General features: G+C 38.3%; 1 protein-coding gene across 2 annotated transcripts in view; it reads left to right on the top strand.

Annotated features, from left to right (window-relative positions):
• The window catches only part of LOC131072423 (uncharacterized protein At5g03900, chloroplastic), a 272,405-nt gene that overhangs the window by 209,553 nt on the left and 36,943 nt on the right, over positions 1 to 25,909 (top strand). For both annotated transcript variants that reach the window (XM_058008564.2, XM_058008566.2), the window contains exons 10-11: positions 23,075 to 23,161; positions 23,265 to 23,328. In XM_058008564.2, coding sequence (XP_057864547.2) covers positions 23,075 to 23,161; positions 23,265 to 23,328 — 151 coding nt within the window. The remainder of the gene's footprint in view (positions 1 to 23,074; positions 23,162 to 23,264; positions 23,329 to 25,909) is intronic.

Below are 25,909 nucleotides of genomic sequence, written 5' to 3' on the forward strand. Positions count from 1 at the left end.
TTATTTTCAATGCTTTCAAACATTTCAAAGGCAACAAGAATGTCCAACCTTCCTTCCAAGATACCCTGCAAATCAAAAATTAGCCAAACTTAGGAGGAAATGGGCTTTAAGAAGATTTTCGCTCTAGACCCTTCGGAAGGGTCAGGAGCAAAAATCTCATTCCAGGCTAGATTGCTCATTTTTCAAGCTTCAAACCACCTCATAAGGCAAAATTAGATCATTTTCCACATTAGGAACAAGGTTTCTAGTCCATTTAAGGCAACAAACAAGGTTTATGATGAATTTCGGTCTGGGCCCTTTGTAAGGGTTAGGAGCGAAATTCTCCTTTAGGCCAAAATCTTGTTCTTCAAAATCAATCCACTCCATCTCCAAGCAAAAACATATCAATTCATCCTCAAACATGCCTTAGAAACCAACACTTAGCCAAAATTGGGAAGGAAATGTGGGTTACAAAGATTTTCGCTCTGGACCCTTTGGAAGGGTCAGGAGCGAAAATCAAGATTTGAGCTCGATTCTTGACCTTTTGAACTCCAATTCTCTTTGAGAGGCAAACATAGACCCTTCTTCATGCATCCCCATCAAGATCCTGCCTTTAGCCAAGTAAAAATGAGAGCTTTTAAGAATTTCGCTCTGGACCTTTTTGAAGGGTCAGGAGCGAAATTCATCCTCTTGGCTAGTTCCTTACCTTGGTTCATTTCATTTTCCATCAAACTTGATCAAATCAACTTCCTTCTTTCACTATCAAGACAATTCCTCATCCAATTTGGTCTAGGCAAGGTCCAACTGGGTTTTCAGGGCCAAAGGAAGGCAAGAAAGAGAGATTTCGCTCTGGACCCTTTGGAAGGGTCAGGAGCGAAAATCTCATCCTAGACTGGCTTTCATCATTTCAAAGCCTAAAAACTCTTCTTCAAGGGGAAAATGCATCAACTTTCTCAATTACGCCTCAAAAGTCAATAATCTTGATCATTTCCTTCCAAAAATCCTTAAATCATCATCCAGTGCATTCATTCATCATTTTCTGAAATCACTACTTTCATCCCTCTCTGATCACTGACTTTGCTCAATCGACTCAGACCTGGAAGAAAACAGGACTCTAACAAGAAAACCATCAAACTAGACGTATCCCGACCTGAGACCTATTCACCCTCTTCTTCAATCTCACCATCTCGATTCTCCTGAAAGGAAATACTTCATTAAGGCAGACTTATGGTTCCAGGCAGACAACTAATGACCTCCCAAAACTAGGCTAGACTCAGCTTGAAAGAAACCCTAAAACGAGCATTCAAAGATTAGCCCTAATCTAGCCAACCCAGGCAACCACTCACTCACTCAAAACCTAGCAAGCAGAGAGAAAAACCAACTAAGGGAAAGCAAAACCCTAAGAAAAAGAGGGGGTCCCCATTCTGATGGGGCGATCTGTGAAATGGTCACAACAGGACCCCCACTTTTTTGCTTTTTAGGGTGGTTGTTTTGCTTAGGTTGTCTAGTTTAGCAATAATCTCCTAGTGTTTGCCTTTGCTTATGAGAGGGTGTCATGTCAACATGCAAAAGGGTGTTAAATTTACAAGAAAATGATCCAAAGTGTCAAGTTGCCTTTGCAACTAGCCTTCAAAATGTGAGCATAATGTGTTTTAAATGTTGCAAATTGGTGTGAATTTTGTGCTAGAGTGTCAAAAATCCCTATAGGAGTCATTTTTCCACTCCTGGGAGGTAAAATAAGTCTAAAATGCACAAAGTCCCGATGGACTCTTGTTTTCCACCCCTCAAATCCAGCTAAAATGTTAAAAGTCCTGATGGAAATAGAATTTACACTGCATAAAATGACAAAATTTGATAAGTCTGAGCTTTTATAGTGTGAAAATCATCACAAACCCGATGGAAAACGTTTTTTCCCCCATGAAATTAAGGCATAAAAGTGAGTTCTCCCCATGGGAAGCATTTTTCCACTGAGCAATAAAGGTGAAAATGGACTTTGTCCTGATGGAACATGATTTTCCACTCCATTTCTGAGCAAAAAGAGTTATTTTAATGATGAAAATGGTCTCAATCGCAATGAAGTGCATTTTCCCCCTCGTGGACTGAATTTGCAAGTGTTTTTGGGGAAAGTCCTGATGCATCAGGCATCTCCACTCAGGTTGTCCCGATGGAGATTCGTTTTCCACTAGGCCTACAAGAACAAAATGTATGAAGTATGTGTCTTGATGACCCACGTTTGTCCACCAAGGGGTAAAATGACCAAGTTTAAGTGCAGATTAATGTGTCCTGAGGAGGTTCGATTTTCCACCAAGGGGGAATGATTGAAATGAAGTGAAATGAGGATGAATTTGTGTGTCCTGATGGAGGTCGATTCTCCACTGGGGACAAAATATGAGGAAATGACAAGATTAATGTGTCCTGATGGGGTTCGATTTTCCCCTAGAGATTATTTTGATGAAGTTTAATTGGGAAATTGAGTCTCCATGAAGGGTGAATCTCCACCAAGGGGTATTTTGCATGAGGTTGATCAAATTTATATGTCCAGATGACTATTGATTCGTAATGCCCCCTTCTCAGCAGTGATTAATTCAGTTGATCGTTAGCCTATTATAGAGGCTCATAGGCTAGCTGGGAGCAGTAATTAGGGTTTCCTATTTTCTTGGAGGATGCTTTGGTAGTTTTAGTGGCTTGCATGTTGGAGTTTTACAGTTTTGAATATGGATTCCTTTTAGGTTTTCAGAGAGCTTTGCGATGGCGTGACATGCAAATGAATCTGAAGATTTTTCCGGACTTACTATTTTTAGTAAGTTGCGACGACTACTAAAAATGTGATTAAAATGCATTTGAACCAGAGAAACGAGACTCGCCCGAAATCGCCCAAACTCGGCGAGTCCAAGTCTGAGTCAGGCCAAACGAGTCCCAGGGGCTCGGACTCGGACTCGGCCGAGTCTGGAGAGTAAACTCGCTAGACTCGCCGAGTTGGCGATTTTGGCTCAAAATCGCCAGACTCGGCGAGTCCTGAGCCCCAGACTCGGCTACTGGGTGGGTTAATAAAATGACAAAAAAAAAACATTTTAAAAAGTTTTTTTAAAAAGTAATAAGTTTTTTTGGAAGGGCGAAATTTGACATTTTGGTCTCTCCGTCAGGATTATTTTATGGAATATAACATTTAAGTATAAGAACTTATACTTTAAGTTATATTCCATATATACTGTCAGGATGTTTGAGAGTGGTTTCGGGCCTCCAGGAGTTATATTGCAAAATCTAGTTTTTGGAGGATTCTTCAGTTTTCCAGACTTCGTCAAATTTCAGGATCAGGACATTCCAGACTTAGCCAAATTTCAGGGCATTTGAAGATCAGGATGACATTCCAGACTTTATCACTCACCAACTTGACCTAGCTTGGACCTTCAAGAATGATACTCACTCACCAAGCAAGACCCAATTAGCAACAAGAGCAAAACCAAGCCCTAAGGAAGACTCTCAAAGAAACCCTAATTCAGACTTGTAATAAGTTTTTTTGGCCTCGCGGGGCGCTGCCCCTCGACCTCGCCCTGTATCGCGACAGGGAGCGCGCAAGGGGCGCTGCCCCTTGACCCCACCTTGGGGGCGCTGCCCCCAAACCCCCATCGAAAAATATGGGGGAAATTGCGTCGATAGAAGTAGAGAAAATTTAACCTCCGAGTCTGACATTGATTGGATCGACCAAGTAGATATAGAGGTTGAGACTGTAGCCATGGCAGAGGAGGAGCGGAGAGCACGAGCACAGACAGGAGATTCAGAGGCAGATAGTGACACGGATGTTCCTGATGTTGGTGAGCATGGCATGGTGTCACGGGGAGCGGCTATGGCAGTCGAATCATCCAGGACCTACCTTAGACGCCTTCGCAGGGGGCTGGGGCCGGAGGGTGCAGGCTCCTCTGAGCCATAGACTTGTAGTTGTATTTACCTTTGGTATTTGTATGAAACATTTGATGATGATCATATGATGACATGGATTTTTTATTCCATGAGTTTTGTAATATTGTATACATTTGACAATATTTATATATCTATGTTTGTTATTTTCTTCAGCTACAATTTGCGTTTATGCTTATGTGATTGATGTATACTTGTGTATGTAATCAAATGAGCCGAGTTTGATGATGTTATTGTGTCTTTAAGGTGTATTCAATAAAGGGTGTCTGAAACAAGTTTTAAATATTTTAAAATCTCTAAATTTCTTGAGTTTTTCACTATCCCGAGTCCAGCCGAGTCTGGAGCCGAGTCTGACGCCGAGTCCCGAGTCCGAGTCCGAGTTGGCCTTGCCGAGTCCGAGCCGAGTCCGAGTCCCGTTTCTTTGATTTGAACACACTATTTTTAGCATTATGCTATTTTTATTAAGTGTTATTTTTAGCAGGGTTTCAGTAGGCCAATTCAGATGGCTATTTCTGGCAGGTTTAGTTTGAGCAGATGGTCTTCCAGCATTCTTGGAGTTATTTTTGGCAGTTCAGAGCTTATGTTGGCGCTTCTTTGTTGAGGTAAAATGTTTTATAAAGTGAAATAATTAAAAAGGCATGATGGACGCCTAAGGAGGAATAAGTTGATTTTATAATATAATGCATTTTATTACCTTTGGACGCCACATTATACTTGATTGATATTTTCATAAAGTATATTTGCCTCCTTGTGAAGGTCGATTTGGGGAAAAGGAGAAATGAAATGTGAATGTGCATTTGGGTTTGGCTTCCATTTGGAGGGAATGTGAATTTGAATTTGGAGACACAAAGGCTATAAATAAGAGTGTTGGGCTCTTGTTTTGGACATCCATGAATATTTGTAACGAAGTGTTGCCGAAATGGAGATTGATATGCTTCGAGGAATGCAGACCTCCTAGCTTGTTCTTGGCTTTTTTCCTAAGAGATAGCAACTAGTTGAGATTGTGAGGCTATTCTTTACTCTAAAGAATAGATGGAGTTCATTTTTAAGGTGTCTTTGACATTTTCGGATGTTTTCTGGGGTGTTTGTGAGTTTCCAGGGTGCTGGTTTACTGTGGAGCTGAAAATGATTTTCAATCATAAGTCTTAAGAGGGATTATTTGTTGCTTTTGGGTAACCTCTCATTATTTTCCTATGGTCTAGGCACCCCTTTCTGCTGATTTTCAGGTTCTAATACGCAGATTTGAATTTTATATTGAAAATCGCCCCTTCCTCCCAGGTTGTGCCATACCTATGGCTGTCTTGGGAAGCGTGCAATAATTGTTAGATCAGATTGGCAGCTAGGTTTGGGTTTTGTCTTGGTCGCCTCATCTCTAGGCTCCATTTTCTCAGTCAATCCGTTGTGTTTTGGAGGAGATAAGAGCATTTTGGTGTGTCTTGTGTTGCTGGTCTGTATTTTCAGTTTTCTGGTTAAGTGTATTAGACTTTAGTGTTTGGAGTTTTGGGATTGTTTCCTAGGTTGTGAGCCTCTTGAAATCTGGGAAAAAACATTGGATATCATTTGCAGTTGCTAGACAGCAATTATTACTTGATTTGCAATTCATGTTTCATATTGTAATGCTGATTAGTAGTACTAACCTAAGTCACCGCATTCGAATTCGAATTTGAGTTCGGCAACCATAAAATACGGATGAAATTCGACGAAGACAAAAAATTCGAAAAAAAAATAGTCATTAAATTCGCCTTAAATAACTTTTTTTTAAACTATAAATTAACTATCTAATATATTATTATAATAGTTGAGATTGCAAAATAGATTTGAAAGCACCACAAACAGATTAAAAATAAATTACGATAATAATAAATTAAATATACTAAATATTAAATTTTTAATAAAAATTTAATATAAATTAAAGTTATAAAATAATAAATAAATCTAAATCTATTTAATACTAATAACTAAAATATATTAAAATAACATTAATATTAACGAAAGGAATAAAAAAAACCTAAAAAACAAATAAAAAATCCTAAAGGAAAAACTATATAATAAATTTTTGGTAGTTGTCTTATATGAGCCGGACCGCTTTACTATATATACATTAATTAGTCTACTAAGTAACAAAGATCGGAAAAACAATAATAATTAGTGGACCACTCTATAATGTAAACTGTGAACTATTGATGCTTCACCCTCGAGCCGTTCGTATCCTGACTCTATACATCGACCATACCTATATTAAATCCGACAACGGGAATAGCGGTGGCGCCAAATTGACTCTATATTAAAATAGCATCTCTCTCCCGACGGGACTGAAATCTGAGGAGGAGAAGGATTGCAATCCGATGGCAGCAGTGCTGGGCAAGGGCTCACACGGCATGGGAATAGCAGCGGCTGTGATGGATAACAAATCGTTTCATTTTGCCGTACAAATTTTCGACGATTTTTTTTCTAATTTTATTATATTTTTATAGATTCGCCGAATTCTAAACCTGAAGCCAGATATTCGGCGAATGCGGTGACATAGGTACTAACAACAAACATCATTTTGATTAGTTCCTTATTACCCACTACATAAGTGGAAGAGGCTGGTTTACTGCCTAGCTTAGCTATCTTATCTTTTCAGCATTTTGGTTATTATAGCTAATAATGTATTGCTCCCACTGCATAAGTGGTTGAGCCTTCCTTTTGAGTTTGTAATTCTCCCACTAAATAAGTGGAAGTGGCAGGTTATACGGCCAAGTTGTTTAATTTTCAGTATTTTCTTATCCCGCTGTAAAAGTGGAAGGGGCTGGTCTAACAGCCAACATGTAATGCCTTTCAATGTTTCATCTTTCCTAACTCTAATGGGTGCTGAATGTTGTGTTGAAAATTGAAAAAAAACTAAGGGGACCATTTCACGATTTTCCCTTGGGAAGGATTTGTGATGAAAATAAAATTAAGTGATAGAATTTTGGTGTCCAAATGAGGGTCGATTTTACCCTGAAGCTACAATTTGCAAAGTGGGATGAATTTAAACAAAAATTGTGTCCTAATGACCCATGTTTTTCCCCAATTGGTTGGAAATCAAATTTAAGTGAATTTTTTAAAGATAAAGTGTCCAGATGGAAATCAACTTTCCCACCATATGCATTTAATGATCAAACGAAGTGAAAATGATGCTAAGTGTTCACATCCCAATGCATATCGATTTTCCTATGTGCTGGTAAAGGCAAGTTTTTTATCCCACATTGGTTGTGTGGTGACATTTCAAAGTAAAAGTGTGAATAAAGACACAGTCCAGCGCGTTATGTTTTATTATTTTGTGGCTGATTTGATCATTGGTGGGCTAGAAGAAGGCAAATTGAGGATCGCCATAGCTAGGGGAAGTGCGATTTTGTCTAAGAATCTAGTGGTGCCGTCATTGGGAGATCTTTTGAGCATTGAAGAGAGGCACCATTGCTGGTTAAGGACATCATTACCTGCTGTTATCTCAGACCTGAGACAACATTCCCAGCAATTGTTTGTGCCAAAATGTGTCATTTCCAGTCAAGCAAGGGCAGATTGCTTTAAACATATGGATTGCGCTACGAACAAGATCATTTCCAGCCATTGAAACACGATTTTCAGAGGTGTTCTCAGACATTTACACTCAGAAATCAGACTTAAGACAGCAAAACACCATTCATTTTCTGAGTTTAAAGGTGCATTTTCAGACATAAGCATCAAAATCAGACTTATCCTAAGTCTGAAAATCAGGTTTTCTGAGGACAAATTTTCCAGATTTTGATCAAATTGCTTGTATTTTCCAAAACTATACATAATAAATTTCTGATTTAGAAAAGCTATCAAGTCTGAAAATCATTTAAAATCAGAACCTAGGTTGATTTGTAAAATTAATTTTTCAAATTACTTATCACAAGCTGGGACAAATGTTGGGAACATTGACGTGTCCCTATGAGGTTCGATTTTCCACTCAAGGGTAAGGCATCAAAATGAAGTGAAATTTGCTAAGAGCAAGGAGTCCCTATGACCTTTGAATTTCCATCATGAGAAAATGATCATGAAGTCAATGATAAATTTCAAGGACTGAGTCAGTCCCTACAAGGATCGATTTCCCACCAAGGTGAAAACAAAGTTTATCCCATAGGTGTTTGATTCAATATTTGTTTGTTGTGCAGGTCTTCTACAAGGAAGGGAAGCACAATAATCAAGGCTTGAGGTGAAAGAGGATGCAGCTTGCAGGGATACCAAGGGCTCAACACTTCAAGGCAACAGATGATGATGGATCGGCTCCAAGGTGACAATCAAGTGAAATGCAAGAATGAAGAAACTCAAACAATGCTATAAGGTGGAATCAAGGTTCAAATCCAAAGGACTCTACAAGCATATTGCAAGGACAATATCACAAATACGAATGAGGAAGATCAACATTTCAAGGATGGGAAGAGGATTTCAAGGCAAAGACGTGGACTAGATCAAACATGAAGAAGACTTCACCTTGATGGTGAACAAATGAAGGAAAACAATTTCAAGACATTAGCACAAAGGATTTCACATCAAGAAATCAGGAACTACAAGGAATTCCAAACATCATGAAGAATGTTCAAGGCAAATTGATTAAGTCTATAAGGCACGTTGAGGTGGCATTTCAATCACCATTCATCCAATCAAAAGGGTTCCAAGTGAGCATTCATTCAAGGAAGGAAAAAGTGACACATGGCGCTACATCAAATATTATTTATCTTACCTATCCTCATCTCTCATTGGCCAATGTAATGGTGGTTGTAACAAACCCTAATTAGGGTTTTATCTTGTAATTTTGGCCATTGATCTTGAATCAATCTGAGCCATTCATTGTAATGTGACTCCTATAAAAGGGCTGAGTGCTCTCATTTGTAGAGGTTAATGTTAGAAGAGTAGAAGAATAGTTGCTAAGACAATTAGGAATTAGAAGTTAGAGTAGAGTAGGGTAGGAGAAGAAGAAATTGTTTCTAAGACTTGTAAATGAATATACTATTTTCATTGAAGATATGGTGAAATGTGTTGTTTCAACAAGTTGCATGGTTTCTACTTCTCATTTTTTTTAATGTTGATTAGATGAATGGAGAATTTAGTGGATGACTAATGGTGAAATTCGCATATCCATACTACTAGCAGTTTTCTGATTGTAAACTTGCCTTGCGTGGTCAACTAGAATCCTTATTCAATCTTAACTTCAATTGCTATTCACACATTGATATTCATTGCCTTGATGGTGTCTATGTTGTTGGTGGTAATCTGAACATCATATATTTACCTTAGAAGATAGCACTAGCTTTGTGGAGTAGCTCATTGATGTCAAAGCAAAGTCTAGTTGAGTCCACCAAGTCATTCACTACTTCTTACATTCCTAGCATTAGACTGGCATCCTAAACCCTTCCCCTTTCGTCATTTTTTTCAATTCAAGTTAGTTTAGAGAAAGCATCACAAGATTGCAATATCACATGATCAAGTTCTAGTAATGTTCAAACATTCAAGCATTCAACACCCATGGAAACAAATCTACATAAACTAAAAGATGCAGCCTCTGAGTCAAAATTAGTTGATTATACTCTCTATCGGCAGATAATTGGATCACTGATGTATTTGGTAAATACCCGGCCAGACATTTGTTATGCAACAAACGCTCTCAGTCAATTCATGTGCGAACCCAAGAAAATACACCTTGTAGCAGCAAAACACATCATGAGGTACCTTCGTGGAACTATTGGACTGGGACTAAAATATGATAATGTAGAAATATGTCTTCATGGATACTCTGACTCAGATTGGGCCGGTAGTGTCTATAATATCCCAGTAATTTTCCTTTTGAATTTTCAAGGCCGACAATAACATCAACAACGAATTAACCCGTTAAGGTTAGAAAACATAACTGAAACCATACTAGAAAGCAACCCTTCCACTTTCTGATCACCACGTGCCCAATGTGGGAAGGTGAGAGCATACGGTGTTGTGGGGATCATTAGCATAAGAAAACTGAAACATAATGCAATGCTTGGGCGGCAAGCCAGCCCCTTCCGCTTATCTAGCGGGACAACAAGGAAACTTGGCGGTAAACCAGCCAAGTGAGATACACAAAATAAGAATCACTCAACCGCAATATTTCAGCGGGAGGACTGCAATTATATAATAACCTCAACTCGACCGCTTATGCATCGGGAGGACCATTACACAAGCTATCACTCGACCACTTATTCAGTGGGAGGACTGAAAATTACAAAGCTGCTGAATATTAGGCGCCAAGCCAGCCTCTTCCACTTATTCAGTGGGATGAGAGTTACAAAAATAGAACTGGTTAGTAGTACTACTACCTAACCTTACAATAACAAAGATGAGAGAAGGAGAGTAATGCAGATTTCCACAATAAGAATATAAATTTCTATTACAACCAATCTGCAGGCTGAAATTACAAATCAGTAGCCTATGGAATTGCCAAAATGCTCATAACTCCCTCATTACACATCCGAATCAATTCAAACCAGTCCCAAACCCACAATATATCACTCACAACAACAACCAATCAAAACTACAACCCAAACAACCCCTTATTTATTTTGCACACATCCCAATGCAAAAACAGTAACCCACGCTATACCTAGGAATTTCGATTTGGTCTAGGAAATTCAAAGCTTAATGAAAATTGCTATAAACTCACAAAATGTATCGCCATTGCTGGGAAGGAGGATAGAGTTGATACCCATAACCGTCAGTCGCTTCTGCAGAGAGGTGTGATTGAAAATGTGCTTCAGCCATAGGCAAAACCTGCAAGTTTCCAGAATCACTTCAACACCAAAAATGTCTATGGCAAACTCTGAGAATGTAGGAGAATACAATGCACAACTAGGTACTGTATTTCAAGTATGAAACCGAGTAGCACTAGGGAGACGCACTCCGAAGCCTCAAGTTCTGTTGCCAAACCGACAGCATAACATTACAATTTTTCAAGATGATGCAAATGGGAGCCCAAGTCTCATATTTATAACTTCACACACCTCAAACCCAAATGCAAATTCCTTCAAATTCAACACCTTGCATTTGCATTTCATTCCACTACATGTGGACCCCAAGTGTAGCGCCATTTCCCACAAGTCAAACTTCATGCCCAAGGCATGGACCCACGTTACACTTTGGCAAATATTAGAGATAAGTCATAAAAATAATATCTCTCTCAAATATTTCGACATCTCTTTATTAAACATGAAATTCGCCAAATACTTAGGAGAATATAGACATTAATCCCAAATTCGATAATCAGTAGCAATTAAACAAATTATTTAAATATTAAACCTTAGGATAAGGAAATAATATTTAATTATGTCACATATGACTCCCGTACTGATTATTATCAAAACTAGGATGAAACTGAGCCAAGACGACCACAGAACTGCTGCAAAATTAGAACCCTGTCCATTGCCAAAAATAGAATTATGCCACACTGCCACTTACTAAAAATAGTAAGTCAAGAACTAATGCTCCGAAAAGCATGATCTTCGCGTCGAGAGGCAAAGCATGGAGAGCTCAGTAGGACAGTATCACCAGAATGGCCATTCCCTGACTTACTAAAAATAGTAAGTCCTCGTTTCATCAATGCTGGACCCTCATTGTTCATTCCACCTAGCCTACGGGTCTCAGGAATAGGCTAATGGACCATTGGAAGGTCGTCAATGAGAAGGGGACATTGCAATCTGCCCTCCCCAAAATTGCTTGTCCTCAAGCAACTGTAAGGCTGGATGCAGTAAAATTTCCTCATTTTCCCACGTAGCATCCTCTGCTGGTAGATTCTTCCATTTGATCAAGTATTCCCTGATCACTCTTCTCCTCAAAGATCGTTCCCTGAATTCAAGGATAGCTTTAGGAACCAAAACCAACTCTCCCTCCTCATCAAGCAGAGGTAACTCAGCTGAAGCAACAACATTATGTCCCAGAGCCTTTTTAAGGCGAGACACATGAAATACATTATGGATCCTGCTGCTTGCTGGTAATTCCAACTCATAAGCCACTTCTCCAAACCTTCTGCTGACTCTAAAAGGCCCATAGAATCGTGGCTTCAATTTCTCAACCCCACTCTTCTTGAGAGTAGACTGTCTGTAGGGCGGGAGCCTCAAATAAACCATGTCGCTCACCTCAAAGGTGCGCTCAATTCGCTGCTGATCAGCATACAACTTCTGCTGATTCTATGCATGCTGGAGATTGTCCCTCAGAATCCTTCGAATATCTTGACTTTGCTGCATCATATCCTTTGCCTGAGGGGTTCTGCTATCACCAAATACCAAGTCCGCAAAGCTAGGAGCTTCATAACCATATAGTGTCATGAATGGTGACATCCGGATGGACATGTGATAGGAGGAATTGTAACAATATTCCCCTAGGTGAAGCCATCTGACCCATGTATTCTGCTGCTCCGAGACATAGTTTCTAATATAACCTTCCAACCACTTATTCACTATCTTGGTCTGCCCATCAGTTTGAGGGTGATAACTGGTGCTTGGAGTGAGCACAGTACCACACAATCTGAAAATCTCCTGCCAAAAAGCACTTAAGAACTTGCTGTCCCTATCACTCACAATGTTCTTCGGTAACTTATGTAATCTGAACACCTCCCGGAAGAACACTTCAGCAACTTGTGTTGCTGTAAAAGAGCTGGTGATGGCGAAGAAATGAGCAAACTTTGTAAGTTTGTCCACCACCACATAGATACTATCCTTCCCTTGAGCCCGAGGCAGCCCCGTGATGAAATCCATGGAGATACTCTCCCATTTTTGACCAGGAATAGGCAAGGGTTGTAACAAACTAGCTGGTAGAGTGTGCTCATCTTTTTTCCTCTGACATGTATGACACTCCTCAATGTACTTCAAAACATCACTTTTAAGTCCCTTCCAAGAGAATCTCTCCTGGATTTGCCTGTATGTTTTGAAATAACCTTGGTGACCAACAAGGGGGATGTCATGGAAAGTCTTCAAAATCTTCTCTTTTAACTTAGATTCAGCTACTATGAAGATTCTTCTCTTGTACAGGATCAATCCCTCAACCAATTTGTACCTTTCATCATGAAAAGTACCTTCTATAAGGCTGGTTGCAAACTGATTTTTGGCATAATCAGCAAGCAACAACTCTCTCCAATCAACAGTAAGCTCGCAAAGTGAGCTTAAATGGGGTCTTTTGGATAAGGCATCTGCCACAACATTGTTTTTACCCTTAAACATACTCAATGTCGAAATCGTAAGCCTGTAGCTTACTCACCCATTTCTGCTGTCTCTCATTCAGATCTTTCTGATGCATGAAGTGTTTAAGACTATTGTGATCAGTCTTAACAATGAATTTACTCCCCACCAGATACTACCTGAACTTTGCAAGGGCATGCATTATGGCAAGCATTTCCTTGCCATAAATGGAGTACAGTCTCTCAGGACCTCTCAACTTTCTGCTCTCAAAGACTATAGGATGCTTATCCTGCATGAGGACCGCACCAACACCTTCTCCAGAGGCATCACACTGTAGCTCAAATGTCTTGGTGAAATCAGGCAATGCTAAAACAGGGTAGGAACTCATGATCCTTTTTAATTGCTCAAATACTGTCTGTGCCTTTTCAGACCATTCAAAAGCTCCTTTCTTTGTAAGATCTATAAGGGGGGCAGCCAACTGAGAATATCTCTTCAGAAACCTTCGATAGAATCCACACAACCCCAAAAATCCCCTTAAATGTGTTATGTTTTCGGGAGTAGGCCAATCAATGATGGCTCTAATCTTTTTAGGATCCACCTTCACACCACCTGCACTGATAATGTGACCAAGGTAGAGCAACTCTTCCATTCCAAACTCCCATTTGGACTCCTTGGCAAACAGGGATTCAGATTCCAATATGCTCAACACTTCATCCAACTACTGTAAATGTTCTTTCCAAGATTTGTTGAATATAAGTATGTCATCAAAGAATATCAGAACAAACTTCCTTAGCTGTTCTTGGAAGATTTTGTTCATGCATGACTGAAATGTAGCGGGTGCATTAGTCAAGCCAAAGGGCATGACTAGGAACTCAAAATGCCCAAAGTGGCATCTGAAAGCAGTCTTTTCCACATCTGATGCTCTCATTCTAATCTGATGGTACCTCGACCTGAGGTCAATCTTGGAAAAGAACATTGCCCCATGTAGCTCGTCAATGAGCTCATCAATCCTCGGAATAGGATACCAATTCTTGATGGTTTTCTGATTCAGGGCTCTGTAATCCACACACATGCGCATGGTTCCATCCTTCTTTCTCACCAAAACAACAGCCGAAGCAAAGGGGCTTTTGCTAGGCCGTATGTAACCCATGTCAAACAATTCCTGAATTGCTTTCTCAATCCCATCCTTCTGCTTCTTAGGATATCGGTAAGGAGTAGTCATGATTGGCTTAGCTCCTTCTTCAAGCTCGATAATGTGTTCGGCACCTCTTTCAGGAGGCCTGCCAGGAGGTGGATTTTCGAACACCTTGCTTCTCTTGGTTATCAAAGCTTGAATGTCTTCAGGATAATTCCTGTGCTCCTTTTGTGGTTCTGAAGGCATGACCATGATCTTGCTTCTATCCTTGATTATTGCTGAAACATCTAAGGAATAGCTGCCCTTATCTACCAATGGTTTGGAAGGCATTATCAAACACTCTGCTGCCCACTCCACCTGATTATGGCGGATCAGCCTTTCCATTCTTTTCAAGGATACCACTTTAAGTCCCCCATGCGACATTCCTCTCAACACTACCTTCTTCCCTTCAGACATGAATTTCAGCTCCATGGTTTGTAGGTTTAGTGTGATCTCACCAAGAGATCTCAGTCATTGAAGCTCGAGGACTGCATCATCAGTCCCTCCAATGCTCACCACAAAGAAATCATTTCTGATTTCATGATTCCCCAACTTCAGAGACATGTTGGAAAACATTCGGTTACAGGATATAGTGGAGCCATCTACTACCATGACTTTGAAGCCCTCAACTTCCTATGCCACTAGTCCCTTTTTTGCAACAATCCTTTCATCAATGAAGTTGTGTGTTGTACCTGTGTCAATGAGAGCAATGACACGATGCTCTCAAATCACACCCCAAACTCTAAAGGATTCATTTTTGTGAATGCTCGAGAGTTGAGCAACCACTCATCTATCTTTTGACCCAAATTTAGGCCCTTCAGGAGCCTCTTTATACTCGCTGTCCTCAACTTCAGTTTGCTGTTCTGAAATTTCAGAATCTGATCCATCTTCTGAATAGCACTCCATCTGATGCAAATTCCCTTTTCCATGGCACGTATGTCCGGGAACTCAAGGTTCTCTGCAAGAATAACAAAGATTCTTTCTCTGGAGCTCTTGACGGAGCCCATCATCCATATGCGGAGGGAACCTCTTGGTCTGATTCGTGAACTTCTTCTTATCCTTTCTGAAAGGGAAAGGCTTGGACTGAATTTTACTCTTTGGGGCAGCCAACTCCATACTTCTAGATTTTTTAATAGCTTCTGCCAAGGTGGGCGGATCAAAAGCTTTGACCCATCCTCTCAAAGGTTGTTCAAGTCCTTCAGTGAAAAGGACAACCAACCGCTTCTCTGAGATGCTACTCACCATGATTGACAGGTTTTTGAATTCAGTCACGTAAGTGTCCAATGAACCTTGCTGCCTGAGTTGTGCAAGTTCTCTAAACTTCACCTCTGGATCCCTGGTGTCGAATCTCTCAATCAGCTTGTTGGTGAAATCAGCATAGGTGGTGATTAAGTTATGACCAAGGGTGACCAACCCATGGTACCACCATTCGTGGGCCACTCCATCCAAGTGCAAGGTAGCAAACTTGATGGCATAGGCCTCAAGGACTAGTAATTGTCCAACTTCTGTACCCATGCTCTAGCTGTACTCTTAGCGCTTCCATCAAAGTGTGCTAAGGTCACTCTTCCAAGAGCTTGCTGATAATCTCTTCGAGCAGCAGACTTATAGTCATTCCTCCTTCCTCTCTTCATTTTCTGATTCATAAACTGATCCAGAGTCAGGATATCTCGGATCTCACCAGGAAGAGAAGCATACTCCATGTAGCTGTTCCTTATTTCATCAACTGTGGGTATCTCCGTTTCAGCTTGTTGTACTTCTCTTGGCAGAAATACAGGTTGTAAAGGCCTTGGGGTTGAACCTCCATTGTTACTCCCATTTCCATTGCGTACAGGAGCGTTAGAAGTGTTGGCTTTCGATCCATTGTTGGGCTGATTAGGGACCCCAACAATGTTCTGGTTGAGCTTGGCCAGTAGTAGAGACATCATGTCCGTCATGGCATTGAATTGTCTCTCTGCCTTCTTATCGGGTGCCTCATTTGGTTCTGTAGTCTTATCTACCATTGAATCCACTGAATCCGAGGTATCTAGATCCTTCCCTCTGTCTCTCAGTACTTTTGAAAATGTGTCCTCTTCGGGCACTATAGGAATCTGAAACTGCCGTCTCTTTTGCTCTCTGTTGTAGTATCTGACGTCTATGTCACTCATGGAGACTTCTGAACCCACTGACTCTCACAGGCTAGCAGGAAAACCAGCTCTGATACCATTGTAATATCCCAGTAATTTTTTTTTTGAATTTTCAAGGCCGGCAATAACATCAACAAGGAATTAACCCGTTAAGGTTAGAAAACATAAATGAAACCATACTGGAAAGTAACCCTTCCACTTTCTGATCACCAAGTGCCCAATGTGGGAAGGTGAGAGCATACGGTGTTGAGGGGATCATTAGCATAAGAAAACTGAAACATAATGCAATGCTTGGACGGCAAGCCAGCCCCTTCCGCTTATCTAGCAGGAGAACAAGGAAACTTGGCGGTAAACCAGCCAAGTGAGATACACAAAATAAGAATCACTCAACTGCAATATTTCAGCGAGAGAATAACCTCAACTCGACCGCTTATGCAGCGGGAGGACCATTACACAAGCTATCACTCGACCACTTATTCAGTGGGAGGACTGAAAATTACAAAGTTGTTGAATATTAGGCGGCAAGCCAACCTCTTCCACTTATTTAGTGGGATGAGAGTTACAAAAATAGAACTGGTTAGTAGTACTACTACCTAACCTTACAATAACAGAGATGAGAGAAGGAGAGTAATGCAAATTTCCACAATAAGAATATAAATTTCTGTTACAACCAATCTGCAGGCTGAAATTACAAATCAGCAGCCTATGGAACTGCCAAAATGCTCATAACTCCCTCATTACACATCCGAATCAATTCAAACCAGTCCCAAACCCACAATATATCACTCACAACAACAACCAATCAAAACTACAACCCAAACAACCCCTTATTTATTTTGCACGCATCCCAATACAAAAACAGAAACCCACGCTATACCTACGAATTTCGATTTGGTTTAGGAAATTCAAAGCTCAATTAAAATTGCCATAAAGTCACAAAATGTATCGCCATTGCTAGGAAGAAGGATAGAGTTGATACCCATAACCGTCAATCGCTTCAGCAGAGAGGTGTGATTGAAAATGTGCTTCAGCCATAGGCAAAACTAGCAAGTCTCCAGAATCGCTTCAACACCAAAAATGTCTATGGCAAACTCTGAGAATTTAGGAGAATACAATGCACAGCTAGGTACTGTATTTCAAGTACGAAACCGGGTAGCACTAGGGAGACGCACTCCGAAGCCTCAAGTTCTGTCGCCAAACCGGCAGCATAACATAACAATTTTTCAAGATGATGCAAATGGGAGCGCAAGTCTCATATTTATGACTTCACACACCTCAAACCCAAATGCAAATTCCTTCAAATTCAACGCCTTGCATTTGCATTTCATTCCACTACATGTGGACCCCAAGTGTAGCGCCATTTCCCACAAGTCAAACTTCACGCCCAATGCATGGACCCACGTTACACTTCGGCAAATATTAGAGATAAGTCATAAAAATAATATCTCTCCCAAATATTTCGACATCTCTTTATTAAACATGAAATTCGCCAAATACTTAGGAGAATATAGACATTAATCCCAAATTCGATAATCAGTAGCAATTAAACAGATTAATTAAATATTAAACCTTAGGATAAGGAAATAATATTTAATTATGTCACATATGACTCCCGTACTGATTATTATCAAAACTAGGATGAAACTGAGCCAGGACGACCATAGAACTGCTGCAAAATCAAAACCCTGTCCACTGCCAAAAATAGAATTATGCCACACTGCCACTTACTAAAAATAGTAAGTCAAGAACTAATGCTCCGAGAAGCATGATCTTCGCGTCCAGAGGCAAAGCATGGAGAGCTCAGTAGGACAGTATCACTAGAATGGCCGTTCCCTGACTTACTAAAAATAGTAAGTCCTCATTTCATCAATGTTGAACCCTCATTCTTCATTCCACCTAGCCTACGGGTCTCAGGAATAGGCTAATGGACCACTGGAAGGTTGTCAATGAGAAGGGGACATTACTGTGTCGTGGATCGTAAAAGTACTTTAGGATGTTGTTTTAGCTTAGGATCTACCATGATATCTTGGTTCAGCAGAAAGCAATCTTCAGTTGCTCAGAGCTCCACGAAAGTTGAGTATATTGCAGCATCAATGGGAGCTCGAGAAGCAGTATGGTTGAGGAAACTACTGGTAGGATTGTTTGGACAATCCATGCCCCCTACTATTATACACTGTGATAGTCAAAGCTGTATTAAGCTTTCTATGAATCCGGTATTTCATAACAAATCAAAACATATTGAGATCCCTTACCATTACATCAGGGATATGGTGGAAAGAAATTTTATATACTTGAAATACATCAACACGGATGAACAAACTGCAAACATCTTAACCAAGCCTCTCTCCAAATTAAAAGTGAATCACTTCAGAGGTAAGCTTGGTATGGTAAAAATGTAATTATATTTTCTGAGGTTGAGTCTCAGTAATGTCTTAATGTTAAAAGATATCTATGTTATTTTATCATGTGAGTTACTACATGATTTTGTAGGGACATCATGGAAGGTGACGATCTTTCACTGATGTCTGATTATGGTTACTATTGTAAGGTGACGATCTTATAAATAGTTTAACCTGCTATCGTGATGGATATTATATATGAATAATGTCTATGGAGATCATGATAGTGTACATATTTGAGTTACTAAGATATGGCATGATGGATACTATGAGACTTAGTATCAATGGAGACATCATGTGCAAATATCCTCCTTGATAGGCATCATGAGACTTGATGCCAATGCACATATCAAGGAAGATATAAGTATGGTGAATATCTTATGGTTGATATTCTTAAATGTACCATACTTTAATGATACCATAAGGTAACATTTAAATGATGAATAGATATTGCTACGTTATAATATTGAAATGATCATTTCCTCTCTCATAACTTGAGAGTACACTTTACTGATCATACCACAATCCTCCCTAGCTAAGAGGGAGTGTTAATGTTATAGCTTCTGTCGGATTAAATAAAAATCATTATGTTTAAATTAACCATGCACCGAAACTTTTATAAAACCCGATAATCATTATCGATTAAAGGAATCGATATTATCACCACGATTAATGTTATATTATTGTTGTTATCGGTGGGATACTATCGTGGTTATTAGTGAATGGACATGTCTCTACATGGACATGCCTCTCTGTTCACCTATTTATATCTCTTCCGATCTGCATTTGGAAAACACAGAACGTACAAAAAAAACCAGTGCCACTACAAGTGCAGTCATCTCTCCATTACAAGTGCTTCGATCCTTCATTATTTCAAATCGAACTTACCTGTTCATACCAGAGTAAATCTGAATCAGTATTGGATCAAGGAGTGCATACATCAAATAAAGTAAGGTATTATAATTAGATCTCATTTTCCTTAACAATCATGGAGTCAAATCTAAAAGCTAAGAGTTCTTTATAGGGTCAAAACCCTCAACACAAGATTTTTGTAATAACATGAAAACATAGATTTGTTGTTATCTCTCGCTCACACACACACATATATCATTCTTGGGATTCAGGTCAGATACAAACAGAATGAAAAATAGTCAAAAGGAAAGAAATTATAATCACCTCTAGTTGCACACAAAGGAAAAAATTGTCAGTCAAACTTAAAAACTAAAGGATCTTTATAGGGTTGAAACCCTCAACATGAGATTTTTGTAATAATATAAACACACAGAATTGCTGACATAATATAAAAGCATATGCTTGAGATGTTTATGGATCAAACTTTAAAGGCTAGTTTTTTAGTATGGGGTTGAAGTAGCTAGTGCAAATAATTCTTAAAATCATCATTACTTACAACAAGATAAACAATAATGTTGAAAAGACTAAAATGAAAAATAAGATAAACCACACAGATGTTTCAATCCCACATTGGTAAGATTTTTGAGTCAAGAGTAACTGAGAAGGAGAAGGCATTACATGCTCCAAAAACTTTGCCAATGGGAAAGGAGGCTTGAGAATGCAAATCCCATTTGTGGTGAATTTGATTCATCATTCCTGCTCCCTATTAACAGAAGCTTAAAGATGCTTGTGTGTGTAATGTCCCCAGTTTGGAATTTTCAATAATTCAGTCCTGAGACAACAATTCCAGCTTATAGTGAGAAGTGTAATATATTTATGAATAAGATTTAATCAAACTGGAAACATTTTATTATTATATTTGATTTGTAATTCTAAGAATAGTTCAGGATGGAGAACTTATCTTGATAGCTTATGAGTAAATAAATTAATAATACATAATCCCAATCTGGAAAAATAATCAATAAAATGAAGTCTGCTATATAATTTTCTTCATTCTAATCTGCTGATCTATTTCTCCTTCAATTAATTATGACTTCATAACAAATCACCACCTTAGTAAAAGGACGGTTGCAACCAATGTTAACATCATTCCATTGTTTAAGATCTTATGCCCATGTGCTCAGTTTCTTCATAGCACTGTTCAGCATACCCGGTTGACAATGGTTGGCAGCTACCTTGTCTCCTTCTACAATGGTGGTAATCAGACCAGTGACTTGCTTCTCCTTTACTTCCCACTTGTTTATTGATACTTGGTCAAATGCCTGACTGAAGCAATCCGATCCCTATGAGAGATAAGAAAATAAAACCGATTTGATGCCCAAGGGGTGATGCTTAGTGGAGTCGTTCCAATCTGGATACAAATCCCAATATATGACCAGTCCCCCCTAGCTGAAGTATGACCAATGGCCTTCTTATAGCTTGTTAATTGGAATAGATCACACCTCTTCAAAAGAGATAAGACATAACTCTTCCCAGCAGTCTTCTTCATAACAAACTGATTAATCTTTAATCATGATCGCTGTCTATATGATTATCGCTATCACCAGCAATGCTCCATATTAATATTGTAACAAATGATAGATTGTATTAATGGTGTAATTGCCGCCACTTATAATCTTGCTATTATTACCTGTTAGATAACTAATAACCCGATTAATATGATCGCTGGTTTACGTGACTTTATCAACTTCCCTTAAGTATTTCTTAATCCCGGTTATTCCATGATCTCTAGCAGAAATAAGAAGAGTTGACAATACCATATATCATTAATTCAGTTGTCGACTGAACAATCATCATGACTTTATTTAATCGATGCCAATGATATTCTGCTATGTGTGATGTTTCTCTTACATTTCTTATACGATGGAAATCGGGGTCCTTTAAGAGATAGCGCAGTCCAAGTTCTCTCCCTTGGCTGTATGTGATTGATCTTGCCGATATAACCATATTCAATTATATCTCTTGATTGATCGATATCCTTGTATCATATAGGATCAATGATAGTGTTAATTTAAGTTGCTCTCAGCAACACTAATTGTCCGTATCATTCGTATTGATGCAATGAACATATGTTTTATCTTTGTCTTTGATTTTACACAGTGGCAGTATTTATTCTTCAAATGTCAACCTGGACGGTATTGACACAGGTGATTGAATGTCTTCATTATAGTTATCTGGAGAATGTAGATGATGACTGGCAGTGGTATTGCTATCAAGATTTATTGTTGGTTATAACATCAAATATCTTTAATTTATTTTAATCGTATATCTTAATGTCCTGAATTGGGGACATTACAGTGTTCTTACTGGTATTCTTGTCTTCTAATTATTACTAATGTGCTAAGTGATACCCTAGTCTGGTAATTATAATTTTCATTAGTGTAATGACTGGTCATTGAGGCGGTCTTCAGAAGACTCAAAAAATTTAAAAATAAAAATAAAACTTTAAAATAGACTATATTAATCTTCACTACTTCCATTTTTTTCTCATTGTACATGGAATACAATATCATTGTTTCTAAGTTTGCTGATTTAGTGCCCATTTTCGGAAGTAGGAGGGTCAGTTACAGTGGCTAGAAATGTAGTTGGACATCTATCCAACTATTGGAGTGAAAAAATAAATCAAATTTGACTTTAGGGTTTGAGCATATTCTACAATTGGAAAATCAGACACATTCCTCATTTTAAGATCAATTACAAATGTGGAATATTCACCAATTGAAAATTTTACTGTTGCTCTAGTTTTGAGGCTGGATGTTTATAATATTAACAAGATAGCACATGTTCCCAAATTCCATTAGAAGCTATATCAAATGATTTGCTTGCTGGATGTTTAAAATATTAACAACATAGCATGTGTTCTCAAATTCCATTAGAAGCTATATCAAATGATTTGCTTTCTTGTAAAGCAATGTGGCAAGTAGCGCTCTTACAAATTATTTGACACGTCTTTTTTGTTGACTCCTGTTTCTCTTTCTCAAATTTTGAACCATGTCAAGAGAGGTCAAGCAAACAGTTAGGCACTGAGAGATTTACTTAAGAGAAAATACTTTCTTTTGTGTATCGAACTTGCTTACAATTTTAATGTTCTATGCAAAGAGTATCAGGTAACGAGACAAATGATTTTCACAAAACTATTTGAGTGCAATATTTAATTTGGAGTTTATGTTTTGATTCGCGTATAGTGTCCAATATATAGTTATGAGAAATATTGGATGAATACGGATGCAAAGAAATTGTTTGGGTGGAACATGTTCAGAAGTGAGATGTGAGAAAATAGTTACATTTTAAGCTAACACTTGCTAACATTATTCCATTCTGTAAATGTGAGTTAAGAGATTGTGAAAGTGGATCTTTGTCATATGACTAAAATCTTATTAAATTCTGCAGCAAAGCAGGTGGAACAGAGAAAGCAATGGTGATTGCTTTGGGTGGCCTCAACCTTGCTGGAGTTATTGTTTTGGGTAGCATGCTGAAGTACGCATCCTCAATATCCTAGAGTTTTTCCTTTTTTCTGTGTTTTTGCCTTTTCATATTGTATTCCTCTATTCATAATGTTTGAACTATTACTGATTTGTAGGGAAATTGGAATTATGCAAGGAGGGTTTCTTTCATTTGTTGTCAACATATTTCCCCTTCTTCAGGTCTTTGTTGAGCCCCTTTTATTGCTTTGAGAAGGCCTGTTTGGTTTATTGGCAAAGACATTGTTTTGATTATATTAAGTTTCTTTACAATAAACTTAGTCTTTGATAATCACATAATGTGGTTGATTTAATTAAATTAAAAAATTCACAAACAATGCATGCAGTAACAAGAGATGCAGATAGCTTAACATTCTGCAGTCAACATCCTTTAAAAAAAACATATAATGCTCTATACACTAAAAAGATATTGGTGTGATATAAAATGTAGCATTCTGTACACTACTGGGATATTCTGATTTATCTTTCATGTACTCCTTTCCACCATTTTACAGTAGTTCTGAACCTTAGAAAGGTTATTGTGTTTTCTCAGTCAAGTTAATGCATAATTTTTAGAAGTTAATGCAACCACAATATCTTGTACTTGCTATCAATATGAAACTCTAATGTTAGGATCCAATGTTTGAGATAATAACAATATGAAAAACAAAATGGAGATCACACACAATATAAGAGACTTTTGTGAGCTAAGACACTGCAATCCATTATACTTAGAAATTGAAAAAACATTAGGGTAGGGATCACTCCTTATAGCTATGGAAGAAGCCATTCTAGGCCATATCTCTAACATGAGATCCCAAACACATGATATTCTTCACATCCCATAATAGTGATAGCACCTACTATATATATTTAAAAACATTGGTAAGGGGCAAGGCATTAATCCTAATATAGGACAACTCGTTACTCCATACAAATAACTACACAAGTTATACATCTGACCCAATGTAACTAATTAAAATGATGAATGAATGAGATATTTTAATAATGCCTTCAAGACAAAAGCAACCTTTGGGGCCAAGAGCAGCAACGACAGAGCAGCATGGGAACCCTTCTCCAAGGCACATTTCAGTATCTCTATCACTTAATACTATGATATGGCTAGTACCATGCCATCAGTCCTTGACATGTTTTGTCCCCAAAACATGATAACAAGTCAAATGGTGAGTCTTCTTAAAATCATTACATACTTGATTTCATGCTCTATCGTCCAAACATCTATTTGTGATCTTTTTGGGTATTTTTTCTTTGTTTTTTTTTTACAATCCTTTCTTCCATATTCTAATGTGTGACCGTGATTCTATTCATGTCCAGAGTTATTCTTCCTTTTCTTCCACAAGCAGCCATAGTGAATGCTTCTTTGATGCCACACATTTCTATTGGAGTTGTTCCTTTGATTTCATGTACATCCACAATGATTTCTCCTGTTCATACTCGTTCCTTTGATTCCATGTGCAGTCATAATGATTGCTCCTTCAATTCCATGTGTGTCCGTAGTTAGTGTATCTTTGATGTGTAGTTAATGCCTTCATGATTGTTGCCTCTCTTGATGATGTGGATGTCTGTATGGTGCACCCTTAGTCACTTTTTCTACTAGCTGTGGAACCTTCTCTGCTACCTTGGGCTCTTCACCCTTTTTGCCTCTTATTCGTGTGGCTATAGATTAGAAGAACCCCTTTCTTCTTGTTCATTTTCTTCATTTTCCCCTCCTTTTAATTTTCCCTTGTTCTGTTCCTTGATTCGTCTGTTTGCTCTACCTTGACTTTGCTTTGGCCCCTATTATGTGTAATATCTTGTAAATTTTCCTTTTTCTTCTTGTAAGAAAGATTTGTGAACTTCTTTTGTTAATTGTTTACAAAGTGTCTTAACTTAAAGAGCTCCAAGATGAATATCTGATCCATTGATATCTAAACCGTACAAATTTAAATTGCAAAACATATTTGTCAATGGCAAGCATCAAATCTTCAAATGCTTACATTCTTACCACATGAGTTTGAATATTCTTTGTTTGGAGGTATAGTTTTGGAGCCAAGTTCATGGAAATAAAGTTATACCTACTGCAAGGGTGTATGAATACAATCTACTTCTTTTGAAACTCATCAAGCTGAAATATTGATGCCTTCTTCTTTGGAGATAAATTGTTTGAACTCTTATTCACCAGCTCTTATGCATATTATTCTTCCTTATCCTCATCCTCTTCTTCTCTATCATCATTACCATCATCATCATCATTATTTCTTCCTCTATCTTACTTGTATCTTCATCTTCATTTGCTTCTTATGTCTCCCATATGCCTTACAGAAACATATTCAAGTTCTTCCCAAGAAAAGTTAAAATTAGCAAGGGACTCGTATCACTCTTGGATTGCATGATTTAAATTCTTTTTCTAGGCTTGCATTAAACTATCAAATCTAGATTCTAAAGGTCCACTTTGTGTTGGAAATGTTGTCACTGATGTCAAAGTCATGTCAAGAAGGATTTTATCATCTAAGAATATTATCATTGATGTATGGACGGGATTGTTAGAAGGTTGTCATTGGTGGCAAAGGTGTATTGAAGATTGTTGGTAAGCTTATTGCGATTAGTTAACAAAGGATGTTTCCCTTGGAGATGCCTTTCTATAATGTAGATTTCTTTTCTTACACCTTTGTGACAGACTATTGAAAGGTTGTTTTTATGTTTTAATACTTATTAACATATAACAGAGATGCACCATAATTTCATATATATATATATATATATA

The sequence above is a fragment of the Cryptomeria japonica genome, chromosome 8 (assembly GCF_030272615.1).
Source record: "Cryptomeria japonica chromosome 8, Sugi_1.0, whole genome shotgun sequence".
Classification (NCBI taxonomy): Eukaryota; Viridiplantae; Streptophyta; class Pinopsida; order Cupressales; family Cupressaceae; genus Cryptomeria; species Cryptomeria japonica.